Here is a 24869-nt window from a genome sequence, read left to right as displayed (position 1 = left end):
CTCGATAACGCCGCTGAGCCCAGCGCATCATTTAATATTAAGGAGTGGGAGAACATCCAGCGACCACGCAAGCTGCCTGGCACTTGCCAAACGTAAGATTACAGGCAATGACAGTAGGCGCGGCCGATGCGCCGGCTGTTGCGCCCCAGGTCGCGCCCGCGGCGCCGTAGCAAGCCATCACCACGCCGGCGCATCCAGCTTGGCAAATACCGTATGCCAGTGGGCCAGCTGCTGCTGTTCCAACAAGAAATGGGAAGATAATTTTATGGTCGCGCATCATCTCACTGTCGAGTTTCTCTGAAAATGGAAGAGGGAGGGTAGGGCAGGGCAGGGTGGCGTGGCTCGTTCGTTCACAGCCCATAAATATATACGCTGGAGTCGAGACGCTCGCTGGTCAGTGAGTCTTGTCATACTCTGTAGACCAAAGACAGTTGCTGTTGGGAAGACGCACGTCATTCATTTCGATGCGATGATGATATATAGCAGACTAGGCCCATTCCGGTGCCCTTTTGTTCGCCGGCTTGTTCAAGGGTGCCATGTAAACCATACAAGTGAGGCTATCAGGGACCGAAGATGATAAATGCTGTGAAGAGGTACGTTATTTTACGAAGCATGTGTGGCTAGCAAAATCTGCCCTGCCGCATTAGGATACGTTGCGGCAATGAGCCAAAGCGTGCAAACTCCACGCAGTACGACACACAACACCACTGGCGAAGAACCAAGTATCTCTCCAATTGTACCTATTAACACAGATCACCAGTTCAGTAGCGAATTCATGTAAGTCGCCTGTCAATTTGAAATTTGTGTGGCTAGCAGGTGCTCGATGACTGGGCCAATGCATGGTCGAACTAGGAGATATGACCATCGTTAGCTGAGGGAAGTTCGTGAGAGTTTAATGTAGCATAGTTTTGACACCACAAGAGATTAGAATAGAATATCAAACACTACCAAGACGACATTGGTATTTCAAGGCTCTGAACTTTATCTTGTCAGCCGCGAATAACTAATACAGTGGCACTACCTAGCTAGACCACCTTCGCTCTAGCTGGCTATTCCTAGCAGGCAGGGTATGAGCGCCGAGATCTCACTGCGCAGACTTGTGAGGAAACACCATAGCCCGGATCTCAGACTTGGGTTGATGGAGCTTTGTCAAAGTGACTGTAAGCTTCCATAATAAAAGTCATTCATCTGGCTGCAATGAGACAAGGGACCAACTCGGCCCCCATGTATTGACCAAGGCTGCAAGGGTATGCATTCACAAAGGTGGCACGGGTACCCGTTTTTTAATCAGAAGCAAGGCTCCGTCAAGTGTCCGCTATTTGCATACATGCAACAGTGTAACTCATTCTCCTGCTCATAGGTAGCTACGAACAATAGTGAGGAAAGTGTTCCTCTTTACTCCGTACTTTCCCCTGTCTAATCCTGGTACGTAAGGCTAGTTTCGGTCAGCACTTTGTACTCCGTAGGCATGACCCTTACAAGCGAGTTCCGCACTATTGGTAACTAGCTGACCCGTCACAATGATGTCCGCTCAGCCAGCAGAAGTGACCTCAACAGCCCTTTGCCTCCACCAGTACTTATCGTATGAGACCAAACTTTTCGAGAGGGCCCAGATATCTGTAGCGGCATAAGTAGCAAACTCCTTGGATACGCCGTAGGGGTCTGCCAAGAGTGCCAAGAACGTTAGATGGCGGCACGATACTATCCTGGTGGGCCAGCACCCCGACTTACAGAAAAGTAAGGGCATTGGCGGCATGCTGTAGCCTGTAGAAGATGAATACTTCAGCCTAGCTCCGCAATGGACCAGGGCGGCTGGACACGGCATGCAAGGTAAAATTGCACTTCGTCGGCCCATCATCTATCTGAGCCTTGCCGTTTCACGGTTTGCCTGTCAAGGCAGGGAGGCTGTAACTAGTTTCGTCATGGGGGAAATGAGGAGGCAGCCTCATGGTCAGTCTGTAATAAATCTCGAGAAACGTTGAGAAACTTTGACCTTTTCGACTGTGAAGGAACCAGAGATTGGAAGTGTCACGAAAGTTCGAAAGATGAAGCTGATCTATGCGCGAGCCTTGGTCGTCGGGTTGGCCAGCGTGGCCGCGGCGGCTGAGCTGCCCTCCATCACCGCAAAGGTATTCCAAGAATACCAATAACGACGACGAATACTGACAATCGCCAAGGCTCCAAATTTTTCCTCCCTGATGGTACACAGTTCTTCATCAAAGGCGTTGCCTACCAGCAGGATATTGCCGCCGGTGGTGGCGGCAGCATCTCTGGCACGCCCACGACGTACCTTGATCCTCTTGCCGACAAGAAGAGCTGCGAGCGCGACGTTCCCCTGCTTAAGGAGCTGGGTACGAACACGATTCGCACCTACGCCATTGATCCCGAAGCGGACCACAGTTTCTGCATGAGCCTTCTACAAGAGGCAGGCATCTATGTGATTGCAGATCTCGGTGAGCCGGCGCTCTCAATCAACAGAGACCAACCCCAGTGGAACACGGAGCTTTTTGGACGATACCAAAAGGTCATTGATTCCCTGTCTCCATACTCCAACGTCATTGGGTATTTTGCTGGTAATGAAGTGACCAATGCCAAAAACAACACCGGCGCCTCTGCTTATGTCAAGGCCGCCATTCGCGATACCAAAAAGTACATCAAGGAAAAGCACAACTCGCGTTGGCTCGGCGTCGGCTACGCAACAAACGATGACACTGACATCCGCACCGAGCTCTCAACTTACTTCAATTGCGATAGACAAGAGGACTCTGCTGATTTCTGGGGATACAACATCTACTCGTGGTGTGGCGATAGCACCATGCAAATATCGGGCTACGACAAACAGACCGACTTCTTTACCAACTATTCCATCCCCGTCTTTTTTGCAGAGTACGGCTGCAACGATGGCGGAGGCGCCGAGGCCCGCATCTTTACCGATACAGAGGCCTTGTACTCCAAGGAAATGACCTCAGTCTTCAGTGGTGGCATTGTCTACATGTACTTTCAGGAGGCGAATGATTTTGGTGCGTTCCATGTGCTTCCAACACTGAGATTCCGCATGCGAACTGACAAGCACTTGCGTGCGCGCCGTAGGCCTAGTCAGAGTGAAGAATGGCGAGGCGGTCAAGATGAAGAATTTTGAAGCCCTCAAGAAGAAGATGGCCAAGATTGACCCCAAGGGATCATCCGGATCGACAGCCCAGACGCAGCCGAGCGCATGCCCGGCCATCAGCCAGACCTGGCAGGCGGACAGGGCGCTGCCGCCGACGCCGGACAAGGCCCTCTGCGACTGCATGGTCAGCTCGCTCGCTTGCGTCCCCAAGGAAGGCCTGGACAAGGAGCAGTTTGCGCGCGTTTTCAACTTTGCGTGCGGCAACGCCAACCGGGGGCTGTGCGCGGGCATCAGCGGCAACACGACCAGCGGCGTGTACGGCGCGTACGGCATGTGCGAGGCGTCGGCCAAGCTGGCCTTTGTCATGGACGCGTACTACAAGAAGCAAAACAGCGGCGCGTTTGCATGCGACTTTGACGGCGCCGCCAGGTTGCAAAAGGCGACGGTCCAAGGCAAGTGCGATGCCATGCTGAAGGAGGCCGAAAAGGTCAATGAGCATGCCGCAACTGCGACGGCGGCAGCGCCGAAGTCGACGTCGACCAAGGACAGCAAATCTGCCACTAATTTTGCCAGTCTCGCGCTCTTACTTTGTGCTGTAGCAGTCTCGATTTAGATTGTGTTTTTTTTTTTATCATTCGCCTCTTTCCATGCTGATAGCCATAGCAACACCTGGAGAACAGTGTGGCGTTGGCATCTGGTGGCCTCTTCAGTATTAATCAGAGGCCATCTGTCGAAAAGAGATCTATCATTTTCTTCTTTCTTGGTTAATTAGCCCCATAAACTACTCATCTACATCATGCGATTCCAAGCGTATCAAAAAGCGGCCCGAAAAGAAAAGCGCTAGCAATCGGCGTGCTGCACAAAGTGACTCCACGACAGTGGTTCAGGGCAATAAAAAATCTCAGGGCATTCAGCAATGTCCTCCCAGTCATCTAGACGTTCCAGTTCTATAGCTTTATCAGCTATCCCCGATGACCCAGAGTGCTTGACCCTCCAGGCGTGGTTCGCGATTCTCACAAAACTGAGCCGTGGGCAGACACTAGCAGCCGCAACGACATGAGACTCTCTAGCCCTTGCAGCATATCCGCCGTATGATACAGGTTTCCAATCTGTTGGCTCCAGAACAACCCACAGAGAGGACAGGTTTGGCATTGTCATCAATAAATCACAGAGCTCCTCCACAGGTTCATCGCTTTCGTGCAACGCTCGCCATGCCGCATGCGAGGCTGGCATACCAAGGTGCTTGACGCAATCTGCATACTCAAAAGGGGGGATGGGGCGCTCTGATTGAAAGTTGATGGGCGATGACGAGACCAGGATGCGAGATATCGGGTCGCTGGCCAGCCCATTGAATACGCGAGGTTGCGGTAGCTCACCGTAAGGCCTGTGGTGGTGCCAGGACCACACGTTGGATCGGAGAGACAGGTCCCCACCAAGTCGTCGACCGAACACCTGATCGACCTCTTTCCATATATCAATAGACAAATATTCACACGATAGCTGTCGAAGAGCTGGTGTAACTGTTGAGTAGAAAGCGCTGCAGTACGTAGGCCACTTTTCACCGTAGCTATTTCTATATAACAATCAACCTGGCTGTACTCGAAAAGAGAGATCGACGCTTACTCATTGTAGATGTGAATATCTTTCATTTTTGTCAAGTCAAGAAGGTGACTTAAACATGAAAAGTCAGGGAAGCCAATACCGTTACCGAGCCGCAACGAGTGTAAGCTGAGGGGTTGCAAGCCTCGCTCTCGGCTTTGCTCACAAATCCCATAAAGAAATCGATAATATGAGCGCTCTTGGACTTGTCGCACCGGTATCGCATCTCCTCTCCTCTGACAACTCTCGACTGTTCCCTCACCTATGGCAAGAGCGAGAGATTGGAGGCGGGGACTTTGTTGTAATACGTCGACGATGGCGGTTCGCCACTGTATTAAATCACCCCAGATGTTTAATAGTGCCAATTTGCGAAGATTTTGAAACTGCGAAAAACACGAGGCCACGTCTCCGAAAGCGTGAGTTCTTCTAACTGCTGTCGCCGGTGCCACTGGGTCGCCTTCCAAAGCAATACCTAAGTAGTATTCCATATCACTATGGAAGCGGGTGACGAGGGTATCAAGGCTCGGAATCAACGACAGTGCAATAAGGCACCTGCGCGATAGTTTCACATCGTACGATCTGCCAATTGTAAGTGATGTGGTCAAGCAACAGTTGGATCAGGACAGCAACATGCGCGAAACGTTTGAGGTTTGGAATATGCTCAAGTAACTGTACAATGGCATCAGAGGTTGAGGTATCGTCGTCGTCCTCCAAATCCATTTTCGGCTGCCGAATCACTAGCCCCCTCACATGGCAAAGCTTGTCGCTGCGCAAGAGTTGTTGACGCCTGCCCTCGTCAATGAGGTGGCAAAAGTTGTTTTCCGTGAATTCCAGTCGCCGCCATAGCTTTCGCGAGAATACGTCACAGAACCCACGGTCCACAAGACAGAGATCCAAGAGAAGCCTTCGGTTGTTGACCTAAAGTCCACGGGAAGCGACCCATTAGCACGCTGTTTCCCCGCCCAGAAACGACTGCTTACCTGATCGCATAATAGCGACAATAGATCAGGAATGGTCGAGAACCTGCGACTTGCGGATGACATAGTTTCGAGCAACTCAACTGCCGGAAACTAAACGCCTCAAATGCAAGCGCTGGATTGGGCGGTGGCGGGTGTTGTCTCTGAAGATGAAAAGGAACCCAGTCCGTTGAGCTGGTAATTAGTTGATACTCTGGCCTGTGGGTCGCTATCGAACAGCAATCATTACGCTGGACAATGGGCCAGAACTTGCCGCATGGACAACCAGTTTAATAAAAATCAGCGGATCAGCGGACCGTGTTACTCTCACATATCGAAACGGTTGTGAATATTTAGACAATCAATTACCCAATAAGTCAGACGACCTTGCCCCAATGGGCAACCATCCTGTGCCTACTTGCGATTGAGTGATGGAGAGTATATCTGATCACATCAGAGTTATAGTTGAAGAGTAGTAAAATGTGTTATTTGGCTTATGGCGTGACAGCCATATTCTGTTGTTTAATCGGTGAAAATCCCCAACGATCATCGAGTACCATCAAAAACAGGAACCCCCCTTCAACATGATTCGCATAACTTCATACTACATACACGTGGTGATACTTGAATATTTACAAATGTACCGTAGATACCTCAATACTCTCAACTATCTTGTTGACGGATCAAGCCTTTCTGATGTGCTCTCTTTCCATTGTAATTCATACCTATCTCCTCCAATCAAAGAAATGAGCAGGCATGGGTTGGGTCGGACTCGGAAGCAAACAGCCCTTGTCCACCGAAGATGGGCAGTATAGTACATTGGCATATAGTTTTCCCTCTGAAGAGTAAAAATCAATAAAGGCTTCTTGTACTTGGCTTTATTTTGACTGAATACGTTGCGCATCCCGAGATTCGCTCTGGCGATCCCTCGCAGTTGGCCCAACTGCCGTCAAGCAGACCTCCACAGTGGTGGTAGTCGGCGTGACTGATTCTCGTAGTACACTCACGCTTTTTCACACAAAAACTGGACCGCGTCGACTCATAACCGTTTCTCACCACAACTCACATCTTTAAATGAATGCGCATCTCCAACGAGTCGCTACACTTGCAGTCCGTCCGCCCATTACAAGAACGCGGTCACTAATTTACGCCATCAGAAACCGACCGATTCCTGGCGCTCCCGTCACCGCCGCCTGGCTGTGCAGACACAGGAGCGTCTGGCTGAGAAGGACGCTGCCTCGTCTCGAAAGCGCAATGACCGACGACGGCTTGGCAGCGGGTAGCGCCACCATGGACATGCAAGATCGGATCATGAACAAGGTCGAGCGGCATCAGGGAGGCCAAGGCAGAGGCGCCGCGCGAAAAAGCCGCGGCGGTCGTGGAGGAGGAGGAGGAGGAGGCGGCGGCGGCCGCTCCAGCGACGTCTCGCGCGCGCTGTCACGGCTGTTGAGGCACCAGGCCGAGAATGCAGGCATCAAGCTCGACAGTGAGGGATACGCCCCGCTCGACAAAGTGGCATGTGCAATCCCCCAAGCGAATCTTTTCCTAGATGCCGAGAAAAAAACCACCAGTGCTAACCTTTCGTCACAGCTGCAATGGGGCCCTCTCAAGTCTCTGGGCGTCACGCTCGCCGACGTCCAAGACGTCGTCGCCACCAACGAGAAGCAGCGCTTCTCCCTCAAGCCCGCATCAGCCCCCTCTACTACCCCTTCTTCTTCTTCTCCTCTACCCTCCGCTAGCGCTCGTGACTACCTGATCCGCGCCAACCAGGGCCACTCCATCAAGCTCGAGTCCGCGTCGCTGCTGGAGCCGCTCACGGCCGAGGCGGGCAACGTCCCCGCGCGCGTCGTGCACGGCACCTACTACGCCTTCTGGGAGCCCATTGTCGAGTCGGGCGGGCTGCGGGTCATGGGCCGCAACCACATCCACTGCGCGGCCGGCGTGCCGGGGGAGGGGGAGGGGGACGCCGCCGGCGTGGTGGTGGTGAGCGGCATGCGCCGCGACGCGCAGCTGCTGATTGAGATTGACGTGGCGCGCAGCCTGGCGGCGGGCGTCCGGTGGTGGCGCAGCGACAACGGCGTCATCCTGACAGAGGGCGACGACAACGGGCTGCTGAGCGTCGACTTCTTCAAGACGGTCAGGGGCAGGGGCGCGGACGTGGGCGTGCTCTGGGAGGACGGCGTCGCCGTGGCCGAGCTGCCGCCCGACGTCAAGAGGACGGTCCCGCATGGGAAGGGGCCCAGAGGGGGAGGAGGCAGAGGCCGCGGCGGCCGGGGGGGAGGACGGGGGGGAGGGGCCGCCGGCGATAGAGGGGCACCGGAGGTGTGATGCAAGCGTTTACTACGATGATGATGAGATGCTGCATCTTCCGTCATGGCGTTGAAACATGTGTATGAAGCGACTTGACCGATTCTATAAGCCAGAAGCTTAAAAATTTGAGACATGTTTCATTTGATTCATAGAATTGACACACACCCGGCACGATAGCCAAAAAGTACAAAAGATCTCCAACTTGAAACCGACAAACGAAATATCAACACGTAATTTCATCACGGCATCAACGAACCAGCGTCAGAAGAGGGGAAAGAAACACACAAGACTCAGGCTCCCCATGCCAGCTGTTACGACAACATGGCGTCGACCCGTTGCTTCCGCCGCGCCTCCTCCTCCTCCATCCACTTCAGGATCTGCTGCGCGATCTGTATGCGCGTCTGCCTCTTGCCGAGGACGTCACGGACGACGGCGATGCCGTCCGGCACGCGCGACCCGGCCGAGAACTCGGCGTGGCCGCTGAAGAAGCTCGGCCGGTCCGGGTCCTGCGTCAGGCGGTACGTCGGTTGCGACACGCCGAGGCGCGCGCACAGCCGGTGGATCTCGTCAAACAGCTGCTTCTGCTCCGCGGCCGCGTCCGCGCCGCGGCCCTTTGGGGAGACGAACGGTGCCGGCTCCGGCGCGAGCGTCGGCGTGCGGGCGGGCGTGGACGCGCACGCGCACGCGCACGCGGATGCAGACGCAGACGGCGGCGCTGGCGAGGGCTCGACTGCAGCAGCAGGTGGTGTTGCTGGCGGTTGTAGCGGTGACGAGGAGCGAGATCTGTGCCGCTGCTTAGGGGGCGACGATTCATCTGGCTCCGACGTGGTGGACGGACCGAGAGGGCGCTTGAGGCGGTTGGGTGGAGATGCAGCCTCTCGTGCTGGAACCGGCAGCGCAGGAGGCTTCGACGGCGATGCTGGAGGCTGCTGCTCCGGTTGATCGGGCTGTGATGGCGGGGCCTGCGATGGCACGGCCTGCGATGGCGGGGCCTGTTGTTGTTGTTGTTGGAGCTTCGGGAGAGCTTGTTGCGTGCTCGGCTTGGGGGTTTCAACCTTCCGAGGAGTCTCCCGAGGCGTGTGCGACATTGTCAACTCTCTTGTCGCATTGTTGAGATATGCCAAGGCAAGCATCGCTGCATACTGCTTGGCGTCCTACTCCTCCAACATGACAAAATGTCCACGCATGAGCACAAAACATGAAATCAAAATCAATGACCATTGCGGCATTGGCCAAGGGAGCGACCAGATTGCACAACTTTTCACACACCTTTTTGTTTGAGAATAGCGCCGGCGCGCGGCCCTCTTCGCGAGCGGGAAACGACTTGCCGCACCAAGGCAGCACGCAGACGCAGTGCCAGCGGAGCTGGAACGCGCCTCGAAAGGGCACGTCGACCGGATCGCTCATCGTAAATATCGGCGGCTCGAGGTGCCTCGCCTGGGTAAGTTCTGGCCCGTTAGCAAAACGGACAACGCCCTCCATAGGGTCCGCGGCATCGGCCCCGTCCGCCTCCTCCTCCTTCTCCTCCTCCTCCTCCTCCTCCGCCGCCGCCACTGGCGTGGCAGCAGCAGTATCAACAGCAGCCGCCCCGGGGTAGTCGTCTTGGATGATGGCGACGCCCGTGCCAGTGGCAGCGGCGGCCAGGACCGATGACGGTGACGATGACATACGCATGAGCTTGCTGACGTGGTCCTCCTTGGGCAGCGCGGGCTCGGCGGCGCAGAAGCTGGCGAGCTGCGAGAGCGCGAGGAGTTGCGCGTGCGTGAGGTGCATCGTTGCGCCGCCCGTGGCGGCCTGCGTCGCCTCGGCCTCGTCGAGCCAGGCGCGGACGCCGGCCCACGGCACGGGGATGAGGGGCGAGAGGCCAGAAGGTTTGGTGATGGGAGCCATATTTTTTTTTTAAAAAAAAAAAAAAAAAGAACTCGAACAAAATGAAAAGAAGATGAAGAAGACGACGACGGAGAGAGTGAGAGAAATGTAGAGCTCCGGTAGAGCTCAAAAGTGTAATATAGAAATCTGCGTGTCTTAGTTTGCCTCTCGCAGGGACCTGTAGACAAAACTCACGCAAAAGCGGATAGGGGAAGAGGAGGAAAAAGGTGAAAACGACGTTACTCGACTCCTCCCGCCCTCCGACGCTGAAATATTATTTGTTTTTCTTCTTGTATTTATGGTGACAAAGGGTGTGAGTACGTGTGTGTGTGTGTGTGTGCGTGGGCGGAGTACAAGCCGCGTACAAGAAAGACGAAATGGTAAACCCTATTGGAGGGCAGCGACAACGGGTACAGCGATCAAAGAATGAAGAAATGAAGAAGAACTTTGGGGGTGCGTACGAACACAGGTGTCACCTTTGCTCGAGCACACAAGGAAAGACACACAGAGAGAAATGGAGAGAGACAGAGAGAGAGAGCATTTGGTAGGTCCGTAAGCTGGCGAGCGGGGGAAAGGGAGGGGCTGTCATTGGAAATAATAAGGACCAGAGAGCCGCCGCATGGCTTGGCTTCACTGGGCTTTTTTTTTTGTTCCTTGTGTCCCACCCGTGTGTGGCCTTGCAACACACGCAGGAGCGGCATGACAATGAAACGCGGCCGAAAGAGAAGAGAAAAAAAAAACGAAAGGAGAACAAGGAACAGTGAAAGGCCATGACAAAGGGGACAGTGGGTGCGTGGAAGAAAAGTCACGACAATTTTTGTACTCCAAACGCAATATAATCTTTTTGCCGATAATGTAATCCATACATACCATCCATCGCTAATAGCAAAGAAAAAAAAAGACACACAAATATGCCTACCGAGACTCCCATCTTGTTCCTTTGCAAGAAAAAAACAACAAAACAACCCGAAAAGCGTCATCTTCGCCAAGCCAGGACAATGAAACGGTCATTTTCTTTTTTGCAACAATCCTATTCCGATTTTGACTTGCCTTGCTTCCTTCCTTCTTTCCCCTTCTGAACATGTCCTTCATCCAAAAGGGTAAATGTGATAAGCCATGCATAGTCTCAGTAGTATAGCCCAAAGCAATATAGAAAAAAGGGAACAAGGAAGAAGAAGGAGAAGAAAAAACGACTCGTGGGTATGCTGCCTACCTCGCCCCCTGCGGCGAAAGGCTCTCCGTCACCTCCTCGTAGTCGAGCTGCCACTTGTCCACCTCGCTAAACTTCTTGGTGGCGCGCTTGAGCTCGTCGATTGACTGAAAGTCGGGCGGCCCGGCCGTCGTCGTGTCCCCAAACGTGTCGTCCGCGAGTGGATGGAACTGGCTGTCGCCCTCCTCCTCGTCCTCGTCCTCTCTCTCCTCGTCCGGGTTGTTTTCCTTGTCCGACGAGCGGCGACCGTACGTCTTGTGCTTGGAGGCGCTGCGGGTGCGCCGGGAGGTCGCGTTGGACTGCTGGTTATTTGCGGGCGTGGAGGCGCCGCGGCTTGGCGGGCGGCTGATGCGACCACCACGTGTGCGTGTCACCGGCACCTGCTCCTCTTCTTCCTCTTGCTCCCGGTCCTGCGCTTGCTCCTCTTGCTCGCCATCGCTGTCGGCCTCCTCGTGGTGTGTCTTTTTGTACTTTCTCCTAGGTAGTAGATTGGCCAGATCTGCGGTTGTCAGAGGCTTTGACTGGGCAGCCCGCAGGGCAGCCCGGCCGCGCCCAGCTCGGCCCTCGTAGTTGGGCGAGTGTGTCAGCGATGGGGGCGACGAGATGTCGCTCAGAATCTCGTCATCCTCGCCCACACCGGCCCGTAGCGGCGTCGTTGCCGAGGGACGGCGACGGCGCTTCGCCAGCGCGTGAATGTCGGGCCAGGCGATATCCTCGTCTTCGGAACCGCTGCTGGCAGGCGGTGCGTGAATCTCGTCCAAGTCGATCGGCGTCGTCGCTCTCTGGTGGATTGGCGTCGATGGCGGCCTCAGTGGCGAGGTCAGATCGGAAATTTCCGAATCACTATCCGTCTCCTCCGTCCTTGTCGTCTTGGCAGCTCGCTCCGCCTCGGCCGCGGCCTCACTCTTGCGTTTCCTCGTCGCTCGCGCCGTGTCCGTGCTCACGTTGGCCGCCGACGCCAGACTGGCCCGCGTGCGGCGTCTATTGTGCAGCGGCGTGGACTCGGCCTCTGGCGCAAAATAGCCCTCGCCCTCGCTCTCCAGATCCGACTGTGCGCCGCGTCCCGACGTCTCTGAGCGGGGACCGCCTCTGCGCGCGGTGCCCAGAATACTGGGCTCCCTCGCGCGCCTGCGGAAGGCACCAATGTTGAAGGACGACGTGAGGGCCGAGGTGTTGGCGCCGCTGCGGCTGCTGGGCCGGATGGGGGGATCGTTGCGGCCAACGACGCTCGACTGCCTCGAGCGCGGCTTGAAGGTGCTCCAAGAGCGCGTGGTCGACGCTGAGCGCGGCGGCTCCTCCTCCCGCTCGAATCCTGGCACCTCACCGTCGGCAAAGCTGTCGCCCAGATCGCCAAAGATGCTGTCGTCAGCAAGATCCAGGCCCGTGGTGTCGCGGCGGAGCGACGGCGTCTCCAGCGCGCGCCGGCCAACCTCGACTGAGTCGACGCTGGTATTGCGCGCAGAGGCATGTGGTGCGCCGGAGGGGGCCGTGGTGGCGACATCGTCGATGGACTCTTGTCGCTTAGAAGCGGCGGCGCGGCTGGTTCGTGTGCGGCCGCGAGAAGGCACCGTTTGCTGTTGTTCGGTATCGCTGTTGGCGGCCACGCTGCCAACGGGCGGCGCGTCAGCGGCCTGACGCGATCTCCGCGTGCGAGCCATCTGGGGTCTATCTGTATGCCGATATATATGGTCCTTGGTACACTGGATCTCTTTTTTCGTGAAAAGACAATGGCGTTGCAGGTGGTAAATATGGTGAAGCGTAGATGTCAATGTTGTGAGAATCAATCGCGATGAGGCTATTGGGCGTTTGACGATCAAGGCGCGTCGACGACGCGTGTGGAGAATACAGCCCCACTAAAAAGTTGATGCGGTTGACGACTCTTCGGACGAAAAGGTAACCATTGAAAGAGCAATTCTGACGGTTGATTCAACATTTGAAATTGATTTACTTTATAATTCAGAGCAGTGGAAATAGCTAAGATACTTTAGCCATGTGAGATTCCGGCCCGTTGCCAAACGCCCCCCATGCCGAGTCATTCTAAGTACTTTTACAAGTGCATAATATACAAAATTATTTTACAAGGACCGCTTAGATCAAAGCTTGGCCCATGAACATGCTTCGCTTGACATCAGCGACGACGTCGCGACGGTCGTCGTTGCCAACAAGAACAATGCCGCGTCCACGACGTCCCATGCGCCCAGCACGGCCAAGACGGTGAATAAAGTCAATGGTAGTATGCGGCACGTCGTAGAGGATAACATGACGCACGGCGACGGTGTCAATGCCTCGGGAGGCTAAGTCTGTGACGACCAAGACCTTGATGCTGGAGAGCCAGCTGCGAGCCACCTTGCGGTCCGGTCGAGCGACACGGAGAGGGTCGGCTTGGGTGAAGACTTGAAGAATCTCGCCGTGCCGCTTTTCGGCTGTGTCGCGATGTAGTGCTTGCGCATCGATTCCCTTGGAACGAAGATAGTCGGCCAGCTCCTCGGTCTTTTCGCGCTCGTTGACAAAGACTATGATGCGACGGACGTCGACTTCTTCCTTGACGGGACCTTCATGGTGAGCAGATTCGCGGCCGATGCTGAAGATGGACTCGGCGCAGGCGAGGTCTTTGTTGTTCTTGTAAGGCTCGCGGGAGACGTCAATGACACCGAGCTGCACGCGACGAGGAATGGCATGAAGGTTAGGAGTGACAATGCGCTTCATGTCGGGATAGTTGACGGCCAGATAATTGTTGAGCTTCTTGGGGATGGTGGCTGAGCAGCAAATAAACTGCTTCAGGGATGGGGTGGCACGTTCTACGATGCTCATGGTGACGGGAGCAAAGCTTCGGTCGAAAAGAGAGTCTGCCTCATCAATGATGAGGTGGGAAACACGGGAGAGAATGTTGGGATCGGAATCCGCCATGGCCGCAAGCAAATGGGGCGTAGCGACAATAACATCAAGGCCTCTGTTCGAGTATACGTTGCGCTGGATCTGCTTGGGTTTGAGATCGGAAGAGAGCATCTCTGACTTGAACTTGACGGCATGGGAGATGGTCTTGGAGACGCGAATCACCTGCTGGCACAGCTCGGCGGTGGGAACCAGGATGACAACCTTGGGTCGCGCCATGGTGGGGTGAGGCTCGTCAAATGGCTTCCGCTTTCCGTGGCCTTGCTCCTGGCGCTCCTTTTCAGCCGCAAAGCGCTCGTTGTAGGCGGCGATATCGGGGTCGTTGGCTTCGGCCTGCTTGAGGGCGTTGATGGCTGGTAGCAAGTAGGCCAGGGTCTTGCCCGATCCAGTTTCCGCAGCGAGCAGAAATGACGGTACTTTTCCGGGTGCTATGCTCGTCGGGGTCTTATCCTGAGTCTTCTCCGTGAATCCGATCGGGGACTGGCCCAGGAGGGCGGGAATGGCGAGGCGCTGAACGGGTGTTGGGCGGATATCCGTCATGCCTTTGAACAGCTCCTCGTCAATGGCAGTCTGCACCGAGGGTAGCAGGTTGAACTGGGAGAAGGATTCGTACTCGGCCATGCGATCTTTCATGGTCGTCCGTCGGCCGTAGGAGATGGAAGCGAGGGAGCGGTGCATCTTGAGGGCCTTGCGATCGTCGACGCGCTTGCGGGTGTCACCGCGCTTGTCGGCTGGCGCGCGGGGCAGTCGCCTGGGATCAATGTTGGCGACTCGTTTGTTCATGGCGCCGAAAGGGCCTGGGGCTTGACGTTTGCGTCTGGAATCGTTGGCGGAGGAGGGCGAACGGTGGACATTGTCGGACAGGACCATGCGGGAAGGGCGAGCTTCGTGGCGCATGGAAGCGAAGCGAACACAGTCAATGCGAGGCTGCGTGCCGGAGTGCAAGGCAGGGCGCATAGACGCAGCAGTCCTGCTGGCCAGAAGGCCCGCGTTTGACAGCGCAGGCTTCATTGTGGTGGCGCGGAGGAAGCTAGAGTGTGGGTGGATGATGAAGCATGGGCAAGCATCCAGGAGAACATTTTCACTTTTTTTTTTTACTAGGCAAATAATAATAAGTGCACATGGCGTCTCCAAAATACACTAGCGGGTACGTACCTTTGGGGGCAGCGCCGAAAGAGGAAATGGGTCGGGGAATATATGCATTGCCAGTTGTTAGTGCTGGAGCTGGAGCTGGAGATGGTGCATGCATGCAGGCTAACGCATACTTAGACTCAGTCGTGTTTGTTGGTGGGTTCGGTAAAGCCACCTATAGCAAGAGACAGAGTTCTTATTGTCTTGTTGATTCTGATTCTGAAAAGGGAAAGAAGGTCCTTTTCATTGAACCATGTTCTGCCCCGTCAGTACATTTCAGAAGAGGCAAACTTGTCTATGACGCTGGCAGCTATAGGAGCTGGGACTTTGTAACGCCAATTGGTGGGGGGGAGCCCCACTGAATAGGCGACAGCACTACGGATACTCAGTAACTGGTACGGATACAAAAACAGGCTTTCGGCGAGAGGCAGACTTGAGCAGGATCAGACACCAGAGGTGGGCGGGCCGGTGAAGAATGGTTCAGGACTTGTGTGTTTTGAGAGAATTTCTGCGCGTCGCGAGTACAAGGCGGTATACGCGGCTGTGGATATTATGTCTCCAAGCTGCAAGCAGGCTGATGTGGCGAGCGTCATCGGGGAGCGGCGAGGAGGACGAGAACAAGTCGAGGCCGGCTGTAGGTACTGGGCAGGCTGGCGACTGAGTCAGTGGCAGGTCAGGTCCAGAGCCCAGAGTCGGTGATGGCCACAACTTTACACTGTGATCATGATGATGGGTCGTTACAGCGTGGCTTGACTAAAAGTTCAGCAGTCGTTGGCGATGTGAAATAGTGTGCTTCGGGGGCCCTACATGGCTGACATGTCTCGGGCGTTGTTTGATGCTACTCGGTACCTACTAAGGTAGCAAGTAGGTAGGTACCTACAGCGCCCTTGAGCGTCGTCAGCGCGCCTCTCTTGGCCACTGCGACTGACAGCTGCCTTTTTTATTACGTTAGTGGGTTGGGTGGCTGTCTTTTAGCGTCGTCTGTTCCCCCGTTTGCCCGCCCAACCAGGCAGACAGGCAGACAGCAGACAGCAGACAGCAGACTGACAGCCTGTCGCCTGTCAACTGTCAGCCAGGAAGTAACGGACAGACTGGGCGGCCAAGCTGGGCCCGGCTGGGCGCCAATGCATGACACTCTGCGCCGCACGTTTTCGCCGCTCATTGGCCTCCCCATCACATCCTGGCCAGCCAAGGAACCCGAGCATCCCAAGGTGCCAAGGTCCTGCGGGAGAGGACGAGGGGAACCCGAGCTAGGTAGTTGATTGGTTACATTGAGGCAGGCTCATAACGTCCGTCCAGTCTCTCTCTCCCTCACCCTCGCCCTCTCTCTTTTTTTTTCTTTTGTTTTCGTCTTTTTTTTTCTTCCAAACAATTTAAAAATCTCGCCCACCCTCCTTCTTCCATACACATGTTCCACGAACCACTGCACGGCCTGCTTCTGCGCCTTGCATCCCGCTCTCCCGAGACCAGTTCAAGACACCGAGCGCCAAGTACCGATAGCCAACTACCTACTTACCCAAGTACAGAAGTACAGATTACCCGCCTACGATACCGTTTTCGAACACCCTGTTGATAAACTCTATTAGCCAGCTCACTACTCCGTACGAAGCCCACCTAGTCTGCGCTCGTTCCATGGCCAAACTCGTCGTCGTCAAACCGTTTCCCACACTTCCCCGACCCGGCTCCTCTAACAACTACCCAATTACTATCTGATACCTCCTAGGCCAGCTAGTCCGTGCACCGGCACCGGCACCATCGCCCGATTCTTCCCCCTGCACGTGCCTTCCCTCCTACTTGCCCGCCTTGGCCGACCATTCGTTGCAGCGCCTCACTGTTGTCCGTTCATCTTAAAGGCCTCATCTTCTTGCCCCTCAACCCTCGCCCACCGATCTCATCAATTCTTATTCGGACCTTGTCCATTCCATCACTTGCGCCCTCCCGTCAACCCACCGACTCATTTCCCATTTTCCAAATTTCCCACAGCCATCCACCTGCCAGTCGCCTGCACCTCTCGCTCGCCTCACCTCCTTCGTAACATGCGCTGCCTATACATGCCCGTCACACGACCGTCATAGCCGTTTAGGCGCTACCTCTCTCAGAATTGCCTGTCGGCCTCTTCAACAGAGCAGCGCAACATCTCTTCAACCCCATCAACCTCTTGCAAGGAGCCATCTGATTCACTCTCGTCGTCATGTCTCAACCACATACCATACCACACACCATCACATACAGCGCCCCGTGTGACGCCGGCACCCTCTTTATAGCCGGAACTTTCTCCAAACCCGCCTGGCTTCTCCAAGAGATGCAGCCTCCGACGCCATCGGGAAACGCAAACACCTATTCCATTTGCGTCATGGTCGAGCCCGGCAAGGAATACCAGTACCGCTTTAGACAGGGCAGAGACGGACTCTGGGCCGTCGATGAGAGGAAGCCGGTTGGTAAGTCTGTCGCAACCTTGGAAAGAGGCTTAATTTAATATTAAATGGCTCTAGTGAAAAGCGTCTTGGGTACCAAGAGCAACATTCTCCGTGCAAACGAGCTCGTCGATCCCAGCAACGGCAATGACACCGTCAGCTTCACAGTCCCGCTCTTTGCTCATGAACGGCTCGGCGCCTATACTTTGAGCGATGGCAATGACCAGATGCATGACACGCCCGATGAACCGCAAACCGGAACCTCTCCTAGAACTATCCACGACGCTTCCGTGGACTTGAACGACCCTACCCTTGAACAGTTTCCCTGCGACAAGCCCTCCATTCTGGGCACCCTGCGCAAGATCCAGTCAAGCAGCGGCGAGCAGCCCGTCGCTGCCGACGCCCATCGTTCGGGCCGGCGAAGCAGCGTCGACTCAGATGACAGCTCTTCCGGTTCCGTGAGTCCTTCCTCTTTTCGACGCAGGGAAAACCGTCTCTCCAACGGCAGCAAACGTAACTTGTCCCTCGCTTCTCTTGGCTCCATTGCTGAAGAGCCTGCTGGCGGGGCCCAGAAGCGCGAGCTCAGGAACATTGCCGAGACTTCCCTCGCCACTGACAATAGCCAAGGTCTCATGATGAGAGCCTCGAAGCCACAATAATCACCCTGCCGTGCTATATATATCTTAACAATGATTGGTCTGGCGTTGATTCTTTTTATTTTGTGTACTAAAAGCCAGCTTAGTTTATATCCCTTTGAATTTGAATCAATACAATTATACATTTTGAAAAACTCCCGAAAATAAATGGAACTAAATAATTATATGAAACCGTCAAATTCGAGGTAGCTGACTAGTGTGAGCTGTGCAGTGTTCATTTCTTAGCTACAACCCTCCCCTCCTTTGGTGGCTGCCGTATGCTGTCCGCTCGAGGTGCATTGCAGTCGCACAAGGTCACGAGTCGTCAGAGTAGTAAGTCTGGATGAAACGGCACCTAAGAATCAAAATTTTGAGCATGGCCCGGACAAGATTCAACATCATTTACACATCGCTAAAAAATGAGCCGATTTCAAGAACGCCGCTTCACCGCGTCGCGGGCGACTTACAAGCGTGGGCAACGGTCACTGACCCCACATGCAAGGAGTCGATCCGCCACTAATAAATATTTCGGTGCTCAACGACCTCGTGCGATTTACCGAATCTCGACAACGACCAAGCCATACGCCATTCATCTCTGCACCCGAGACGGCACACCGCCGGCGCGAAACGCTTCCCTCTGTCGCACCGCCGACTCGATTTCCAGCGGTTTCTCCGAGCGCGCCCTTGCCATGTCGCTGCCGCCCAACGTTATCCGCGTCAAACGCAAGCGGGTGGAGGAATCCCCCGTCACCTTCCTCCGTATGTCTCTCTGCTGTCGTGCGACACCGTCGAGGCGAGTGCATGGCTGACTAATTTTTTTTCTGCTTTCTTTTGGCCCCTTTTCCCAGAAATCGATGGAGGTGCCAAGCGACACCGCAGCGACAGCAGCCACTGGGTCTACCAGCGACGAGGCTCGACGGCGCAGCGGCAATCGAGGCCCTCTCCCCTCGGCGCCGCTGACGCGAAGCCCCAGACTCAGCTCTCAACCGTCCCAGGCGGTGCGGAAGACGACGACGACGCGGCGGCGGCGGCGGCAGCGGCGGCCCGGCGAGATGAGGTGGCCCAGCGGGCACAAGACGCTGGCAAGCCGACGCCAGCCGCGCCGTCGGAGCCGCGCCGCTTCCGCGTGTCCAAGACGATGCTGGCCGCCCTCGCCGCCGACGGCGGTTTGGCAGGACCGGCGTCGAAAAGAGACCGACACGGCACGCCGACGCTGTTTGTGGAACGTTCGAGGCGCAAGAAGCTGGCGCCCAAGCCGCGGCGCAGCATGCTAGCCCTCGGCGCCGAGGCGGCCGGCACAGGGGAGAAGACGGATGTCGAGGTCAAGAACCTTAAGCGGCCCGGCGTCACACAACGGGCCCGCGAGGTAGCGGCCCAAGCAGAAAAGGAGCCCGCCGGGGGTGAGGCCGCACCGAAGCCCAGGGCGGCGACCGCTGGCGGCGCGGCAAACCCCCTCCCCCCGTCGCTAACGAACCGCGCCACCGAGGACATGAGCAAGATCACCGCCGACATGAACGAGTGGGTCATGCGGGAAATGGGCGCGAACCTGAAGAGCCTGGAGGAGGAGCGCCGAAAGGAGTCGAAGCCGAAGCCGCCGCCGGCATCGCCGTCGCGGTTCAAGCCCAGGCCGCCTGCGAAGCGCTACCACGAGCGGCACCCCGAGGTGTCGACCCCGGGTGCGGCGGTGACGACGACGACGGACCCGGAGGGAGACACCAACATGACGGACGCAAGCGAAGAAGAGGACGACGGCGACGGCGATGACTGGATTATCGAGGAGTACGTGCGCGTGCCGGCCAACTCGGTTGCGCTGGATGTCTCGCCGTCAGATGTCGGCTTCTTGGTGCTCGACGGCGAGGAGGAGAGCCTCCTCTTCTTTGGCCCGCAAAATGACGAGGACGAGGACTGGGACGAGGACGAAGAAGATGAGAATGGTACGTTGCTGCAAACACACAATCGGTAGTGTTTATTTCTGTCAGAATTACTTTACTTTACTTTTACTCCCCCCCTCCTCCCTCCCCCCCAAAAAAAAGGGGAAAGGACCATGGCTAATTAACTTCTGCTTCTGCGACCACAGCCGAAAACCACTATACAGCAGACTACCCCGAAGACGAGGTGGATTCCGAGGACGAGTTTAATCGCAACGCATACTACTTTCGCAACGCAAACGCCTCGGACGACGAAGAGTATGACCAGGACGAGTTTGGCTACGACGACGACCACGACGACGATGCGTTCAGCGCAGACGGCAGGGGCGGCGATGATGACGACGCTCGCATGACGAGGATCCTAGAGCAGATGAAGAGGCTCAAGGCGGCTCAACGATGATGACAAATTCATTGGATGTAAGCAATTGGTTTATACCATATATATACGGGGGGGTCTGGCTCGGTCATGTGAGAGGTAAAATCTAGCATTCGGGAAAAGTCATCGTTTGCTAGTGGGCTATCTACGCTTCAACTCCTTTCAGAGAACCTAGCCCTCCGCACCTGAAGCCGACCTTGCAATCCCTCAGATTTGTACTCCCCCGCCTTTTGTACACCAGAGTTCCGACTCCACGCCCCCTGGGCCGTTATAAGCTACTGTTCATTCTCGAAAAGCCTTGGACAGCAGCCCAAGTCATTTTCTTGACAGACAAATTCCATCGGGATCTCTTTTGCGAAACAGCGTCCTTGTTGTTGTTGTTGTTGTTGTTGTTGTCGTCGTCGTCTTTTTCTCGTGACTGTTTCTCCGCATCTTTGCAGGCCGGTTTTTTACTTGCAGACCTTGATGTTGGGGAACTCGCCCTGCTGCTTGCAGTGCTCGCCCTTGGGGCAGTCGGCGTCGGAGTGGCAGAGGCCGGCGACGGCGGTGGCCAGCGCGAGGGTGACGAGGGCCTTGAACTGCATGTCGAAAGGGAGGGGGCTTGTATTGTTTGTGTATATGGGGACGGGATGGTAGTCTTCTTCGGAAGGTCAGGTTTTTCCTCTCTATGTTTGTTAACGAGGAGGAGAGCTTGTGTGTGTGTGTGTGTGTGTGAATGGGAGCAACTGGCTACAAGGGCTCTTTAAGTAGTTTTTGTTCTTCTCCGAGCCAGTCAGACCTTTGTCAAGTGCTGTGCGATGGCAACAACCAACCAATGATTATTTGTTACGTCAAATGCAAAAGCTATTGATTTAGGAGGAAGCTAGCCAGCAGCTTCCAACCAATTAGTCTCTCAACGTAATTCCTCAATGCCTGCCTGCCGGCAGCAACGGCAAGCCACATGGCAATCATGTTATAAGTCTGTGTTGATCATATGTCACAAAAGGTCTACATGGCGGCCATACACCCCAATAATTCGATAACTCCTTCCACCGTCTCTGCTCCTGAATACCCCATTGAGTAAGAGGAAAAACTCTCTGTGCGTAAATGGCTGCCAAAGTCGGTCTCTGGCGCGCATCTCTTCTGCCCCTCGTCAGCTTCATCTAGACCGCAACAGGCAAGTGCTGTCAGCACCCTCTCCGCTATTGACGTTTTGCTAAATTTGGCCTCTTTACCGACAGTCCGTTTATAATCCTGTCCGGGAGCATCAACACGACGAAAAAAAAAAGGGGTGGTGAAAGTCTTTTCGGCGTTTTCCCCATTTCAACTAGTCGATGATCAGGAGTTTCCCACGTCCACATGGGGAGGGGGCAGACAAGGCGTGCCGGCTTGAGGGGAAACAAACGCTAAGAAGAAACGGCGTTGTCTGGCTTGCATGGGTATCTGATTAAACGAACTGCTCGGGTTTGGTTTGGTGCTCGGCGGGGAGGAGAGACCAAACTTGGTTTTTTGTCAAATTCGTATTATCATAGTAATTACACTGTTGGTATTCATTCCAGGAAGAGAAACTCGGGTTGAAACAGTCCAGTATATATTAATTGCCAAGGGCATGCTGACTCGGCCACTCTTGCTGCACAATCTCTCTCTTCAGTACCGTCACGACACAGACGTGGTCAGGGTACCGGCTTCCAGTACCATTCATAGCATCATATTTCGCTTTCTCATCTTTCAGGGCATAACACCCTTGGTAAAGATTCATGTCCATGTGCGGCCCCCATGTAGCTACTACATGGAGCCGTGCCATTCTTGGTGTCCTCGTGGCTGCCGTGCCTGCATTGGTAGATAGCAGTTTCAAAGGATAAGGAAAGAAGGAAAGAAGAAAACAGACAAAGAAATGAAAATCGGCAAAAGAAGACTGGATGCAAGAAAATAAGAGAGAAAGAAAGAAAGAAAGAAAGCAAAGAAAAGGACTTTTCAAAAAGCTGCGTAGGAGTAGGTGACACCCAAAAGCGTGCATCATCTCTCTTCGCATTTTTAGCTGACCATTCGTACAGCAACTAATAAAGATCATCAAGCAGTCTAGTTCTGTAGTCTTAGATCAATCGACTAGATCAACATCCTAAGACTGTTCAACCCCGACTCCAAACGCCCATGAGTGCAAAGTTTTGGTCAATCTTCCTCTAGCTTGGGCACTGGTTGACTATACGGAATTTAGACCGGTTCGCCGGTTAGAGCATTGACACGGACAGTGAAGAATAGAAATCAATTTCTCATGATACTACAAGATCATTCAATCGTCATTCTTGTATGCATATGTCGCCATGTTCCAGTTGGAGGAAATAAAAAAAAAAAAAATTAAACAGGTACTTTGCAATGCCAGACCTCCAGGGTACCCACCGTTTCTCCTGACCCAGCTCTCCTCCCTCCCTGCATCCCTGCCCTTTACGCCGCGACGCTGTCCTCTTCCCGCTCCATGGCTTCCGTCTCCTCCATCGCCGCCTTGAGCGCGGCCGGGCTGCGCGGGACAAAGAGCGCCCGGTACCGCCTGGGCAGGGCCACGAGGCTGGTGGGGTCCGCGTTGCCGGTGATGGGGTGGCAGTCGACGTCGTCAAACTTTTCGATGCGGAAGCTGTTGAGCAGGCGCATGTACACGAGGTAGAGCTCGCGGTTGGCCAGCAGCGAGCCGGCGCACATGCGGTAGCCTACGCCGTAGGTGAAGAGCGGCGCGTCGGGCTGCTCGTACCAGCGCTCCGGGCGGAAGACTTCTGGGTCGTCCCACACGGCTGAGTCTGTATCCCGTGCAGTACGTTAGCTTTGAAATTTCTCTCTTTTGGAATAGGCAAAAAGGGGGAGAAGATATGGGGGGCGGGGGACTAACCCATGTTGCATGCCCACGCGTTGAGAAAGAGCACGGAACCCTTGGGGATGGTGGCAGCTCCATAGGACACATCTTTGATGGAGGCGCGGGGAAGCGCCAGTCGCAAAACGGTAAAGTAACGAAGAGATTCCTTGACCAGAGCCGCGACGTAGGGGCACTTTTGGTCGTCCAGCTCGTCGCACATGGGATGCTCCGCGTCGTAAAACTTGGCAATCTCGGCGACGGCCTTGTCCTGGATGTCCTGGTTCTGCGACAGGAAGGCGACGAACCACGCGACCTGGGTCGTGACGGTGTCCAGGCCGCCGGAAAGCATGGTCAGGCTGATGGACGTCAGCTCCTCCTTGTTCAGCTTGGCCTCCTTGTCCATGATGACGTTGGCCTGGATGCAGGGCTTGTAGGTGCCGTTGGCGATGCGCTCGTCCAGGCCGTTGTTGAGGCGGGACAGGTACACGTCGCGGCGGCGGCGCACGTCGCGCGCCTTGGCCGAGTGCGTGTTGATGGGGTTGAGGCGCAGGAGCGGGATGTAGTCCTGCAGGTTGCCGGTGGTGGACCGGAAGCGGCTGATTTCCTCCTCGACGTGGGTGATTTCGTCAAAGAGGTTGTCCTTTTGGCTCTTCATGCGCACGCCCCAGTTGAGGGTCAGAGCGAGCGACAGCGACAGGCGCTGGATCATGGGCATGGGGTCTGTGGGCACCGTGCCTGCCGCGCCGTACTCGTAGAGCTCCTTGATAAAGTCGCGCGACTCAATGTCCAGATGGGGAATGTACATCTGGATGGAGGGCTTGTTGAGCGCAGTGGCCGCGCCCTTTCTCCTACGCTTCAGCGAGTCGCTGAAAGGCGACGTGCCGATTGTAGTGCCAGATGTGTCCGAGACAACCTGGCGGGTTTTCATTAGCCATCTTGACATGCAGCATCCGCGCGCGAGGCGGGCAGATTGCGGCTAGTAGTTTTTCTTCTATTGACGACTTACCTTGTGGAATGTGTAAAACTCGGGGCGTGAGCTCATGGCCTGCAGGTTGAAGCCGAAAAGAGTCTTTGCTGCGGCGGCCGAGTTGATGACGACGACGGGAATGTTGCCCAGCTGGATCTGGTAGACGTCGCCAAACTTCTTTGCCCACTCACGGTACTTCTCGGCGGCGTTGACGCGAATATCCCACATGTTGCCAATGACGGGCAGACCTCTGGGGCCCTTGAGGCGGCCGATGCGGGCATTGTAGCGGATGAACTCGTTGACCACGACGTAGACGAGCGGCGCAATGAAGAAGGTGATGGCGAGAATCTCCAGCGTGCCGCGACGGCCGTGGTCGGTAAGGAGAGCCAGCAGGTCTGCAGTCTTGATCATGGTTGCGAGAGGAGTCCGAGTCTATGATATACAGCACGCACTATCTCAAGTCTCTGATGCTACGCAGTCACACAAGAATCAAGTCGGGTGCGGGCGAGCGGCTGAAGAAATATGCATCGCGCGCCGTCCTGTTTCCCCTCTCCCGAGTATTACAATGACACATCAATGGTTGGCAGGACACAGCCACTACTTTCCGCTCTTGTTGCGGCCCTTGCGGCCCTTTGGAGCCCACGACCCCCCA

At 55.3% G+C, this 24869-nt stretch overlaps 8 protein-coding genes across 8 annotated transcripts; 4 read left to right on the top strand and 4 right to left on the bottom strand.

Annotated features, from left to right (window-relative positions):
* Nucleotides 1–2045: 2045 nt before the first annotated feature.
* V2A60_005641 (glycoside hydrolase family 72 protein) lies at nt 2046–3722 on the top strand (the record flags this gene model as incomplete). The annotated part of the gene is made up of 3 exons (XM_083256950.1): nt 2046–2129; nt 2210–3020; nt 3091–3722. The coding sequence occupies 3 exons, from the start codon at nt 2046–2048 to the stop codon at nt 3720–3722; spliced, it is 1527 nt and encodes a 508-aa protein (XP_083113076.1).
* Nucleotides 3723–6918: 3196 nt separating this feature from the next.
* Nucleotides 6919–7992, top strand: V2A60_005640 (tRNA 2'-phosphotransferase; the record flags this gene model as incomplete). The annotated part of the gene is made up of 2 exons (XM_083256949.1): nt 6919–7176; nt 7255–7992. The coding sequence occupies 2 exons, from the start codon at nt 6919–6921 to the stop codon at nt 7990–7992; spliced, it is 996 nt and encodes a 331-aa protein (XP_083113075.1).
* A 293-nt stretch (nt 7993–8285) lies between these two features.
* V2A60_005639 (double-stranded RNA binding motif domain-containing protein) lies at nt 8286–9864 on the bottom strand (the record flags this gene model as incomplete). The annotated part of the gene is made up of 2 exons (XM_083256948.1): nt 8286–9128; nt 9244–9864. The coding sequence occupies 2 exons, from the start codon at nt 9862–9864 to the stop codon at nt 8286–8288; spliced, it is 1464 nt and encodes a 487-aa protein (XP_083113074.1).
* A 1188-nt stretch (nt 9865–11052) lies between these two features.
* On the bottom strand, nt 11053–12711 carry V2A60_005638 (uncharacterized protein; the record flags this gene model as incomplete). The annotated part of the gene is made up of 1 exon (XM_083256947.1): nt 11053–12711. One exon carries the CDS (start codon nt 12709–12711, stop codon nt 11053–11055), a length of 1659 nt encoding a protein of 552 aa, XP_083113073.1.
* A 430-nt stretch (nt 12712–13141) lies between these two features.
* Nucleotides 13142–14956, bottom strand: V2A60_005637 (uncharacterized protein; the record flags this gene model as incomplete). Its single annotated transcript, XM_083256946.1, has 1 exon — nt 13142–14956. The coding sequence occupies one exon, from the start codon at nt 14954–14956 to the stop codon at nt 13142–13144; it is 1815 nt and encodes a 604-aa protein (XP_083113072.1).
* Nucleotides 14957–17267: 2311 nt separating this feature from the next.
* Nucleotides 17268–18149, top strand: V2A60_005636 (glycogen-binding domain-containing protein; the record flags this gene model as incomplete). The annotated part of the gene is made up of 2 exons (XM_083256945.1): nt 17268–17514; nt 17569–18149. 2 exons carry the CDS (start codon nt 17268–17270, stop codon nt 18147–18149), a joined length of 828 nt encoding a protein of 275 aa, XP_083113071.1.
* Nucleotides 18150–18544: 395 nt separating this feature from the next.
* V2A60_005635 (Iwr1 domain-containing protein) lies at nt 18545–20453 on the top strand (the record flags this gene model as incomplete). Its single annotated transcript, XM_083256944.1, has 3 exons — nt 18545–18884; nt 18974–20059; nt 20203–20453. 3 exons carry the CDS (start codon nt 18545–18547, stop codon nt 20451–20453), a joined length of 1677 nt encoding a protein of 558 aa, XP_083113070.1.
* Nucleotides 20454–22850: 2397 nt separating this feature from the next.
* V2A60_005634 (cytochrome P450) lies at nt 22851–24628 on the bottom strand (the record flags this gene model as incomplete). Its single annotated transcript, XM_083256943.1, has 3 exons — nt 22851–23197; nt 23287–24163; nt 24257–24628. The coding sequence occupies 3 exons, from the start codon at nt 24626–24628 to the stop codon at nt 22851–22853; spliced, it is 1596 nt and encodes a 531-aa protein (XP_083113069.1).
* Nucleotides 24629–24869: the final 241 nt, after the last annotated feature.

The sequence above is a fragment of the Cordyceps javanica genome, chromosome 3 (assembly GCF_051103115.1).
Source record: "Cordyceps javanica chromosome 3, complete sequence".
In the NCBI taxonomy this organism is placed as follows: Eukaryota; Fungi; Ascomycota; class Sordariomycetes; order Hypocreales; family Cordycipitaceae; genus Cordyceps; species Cordyceps javanica.
This window is presented reverse-complemented; position numbering and strand designations above follow the sequence as displayed.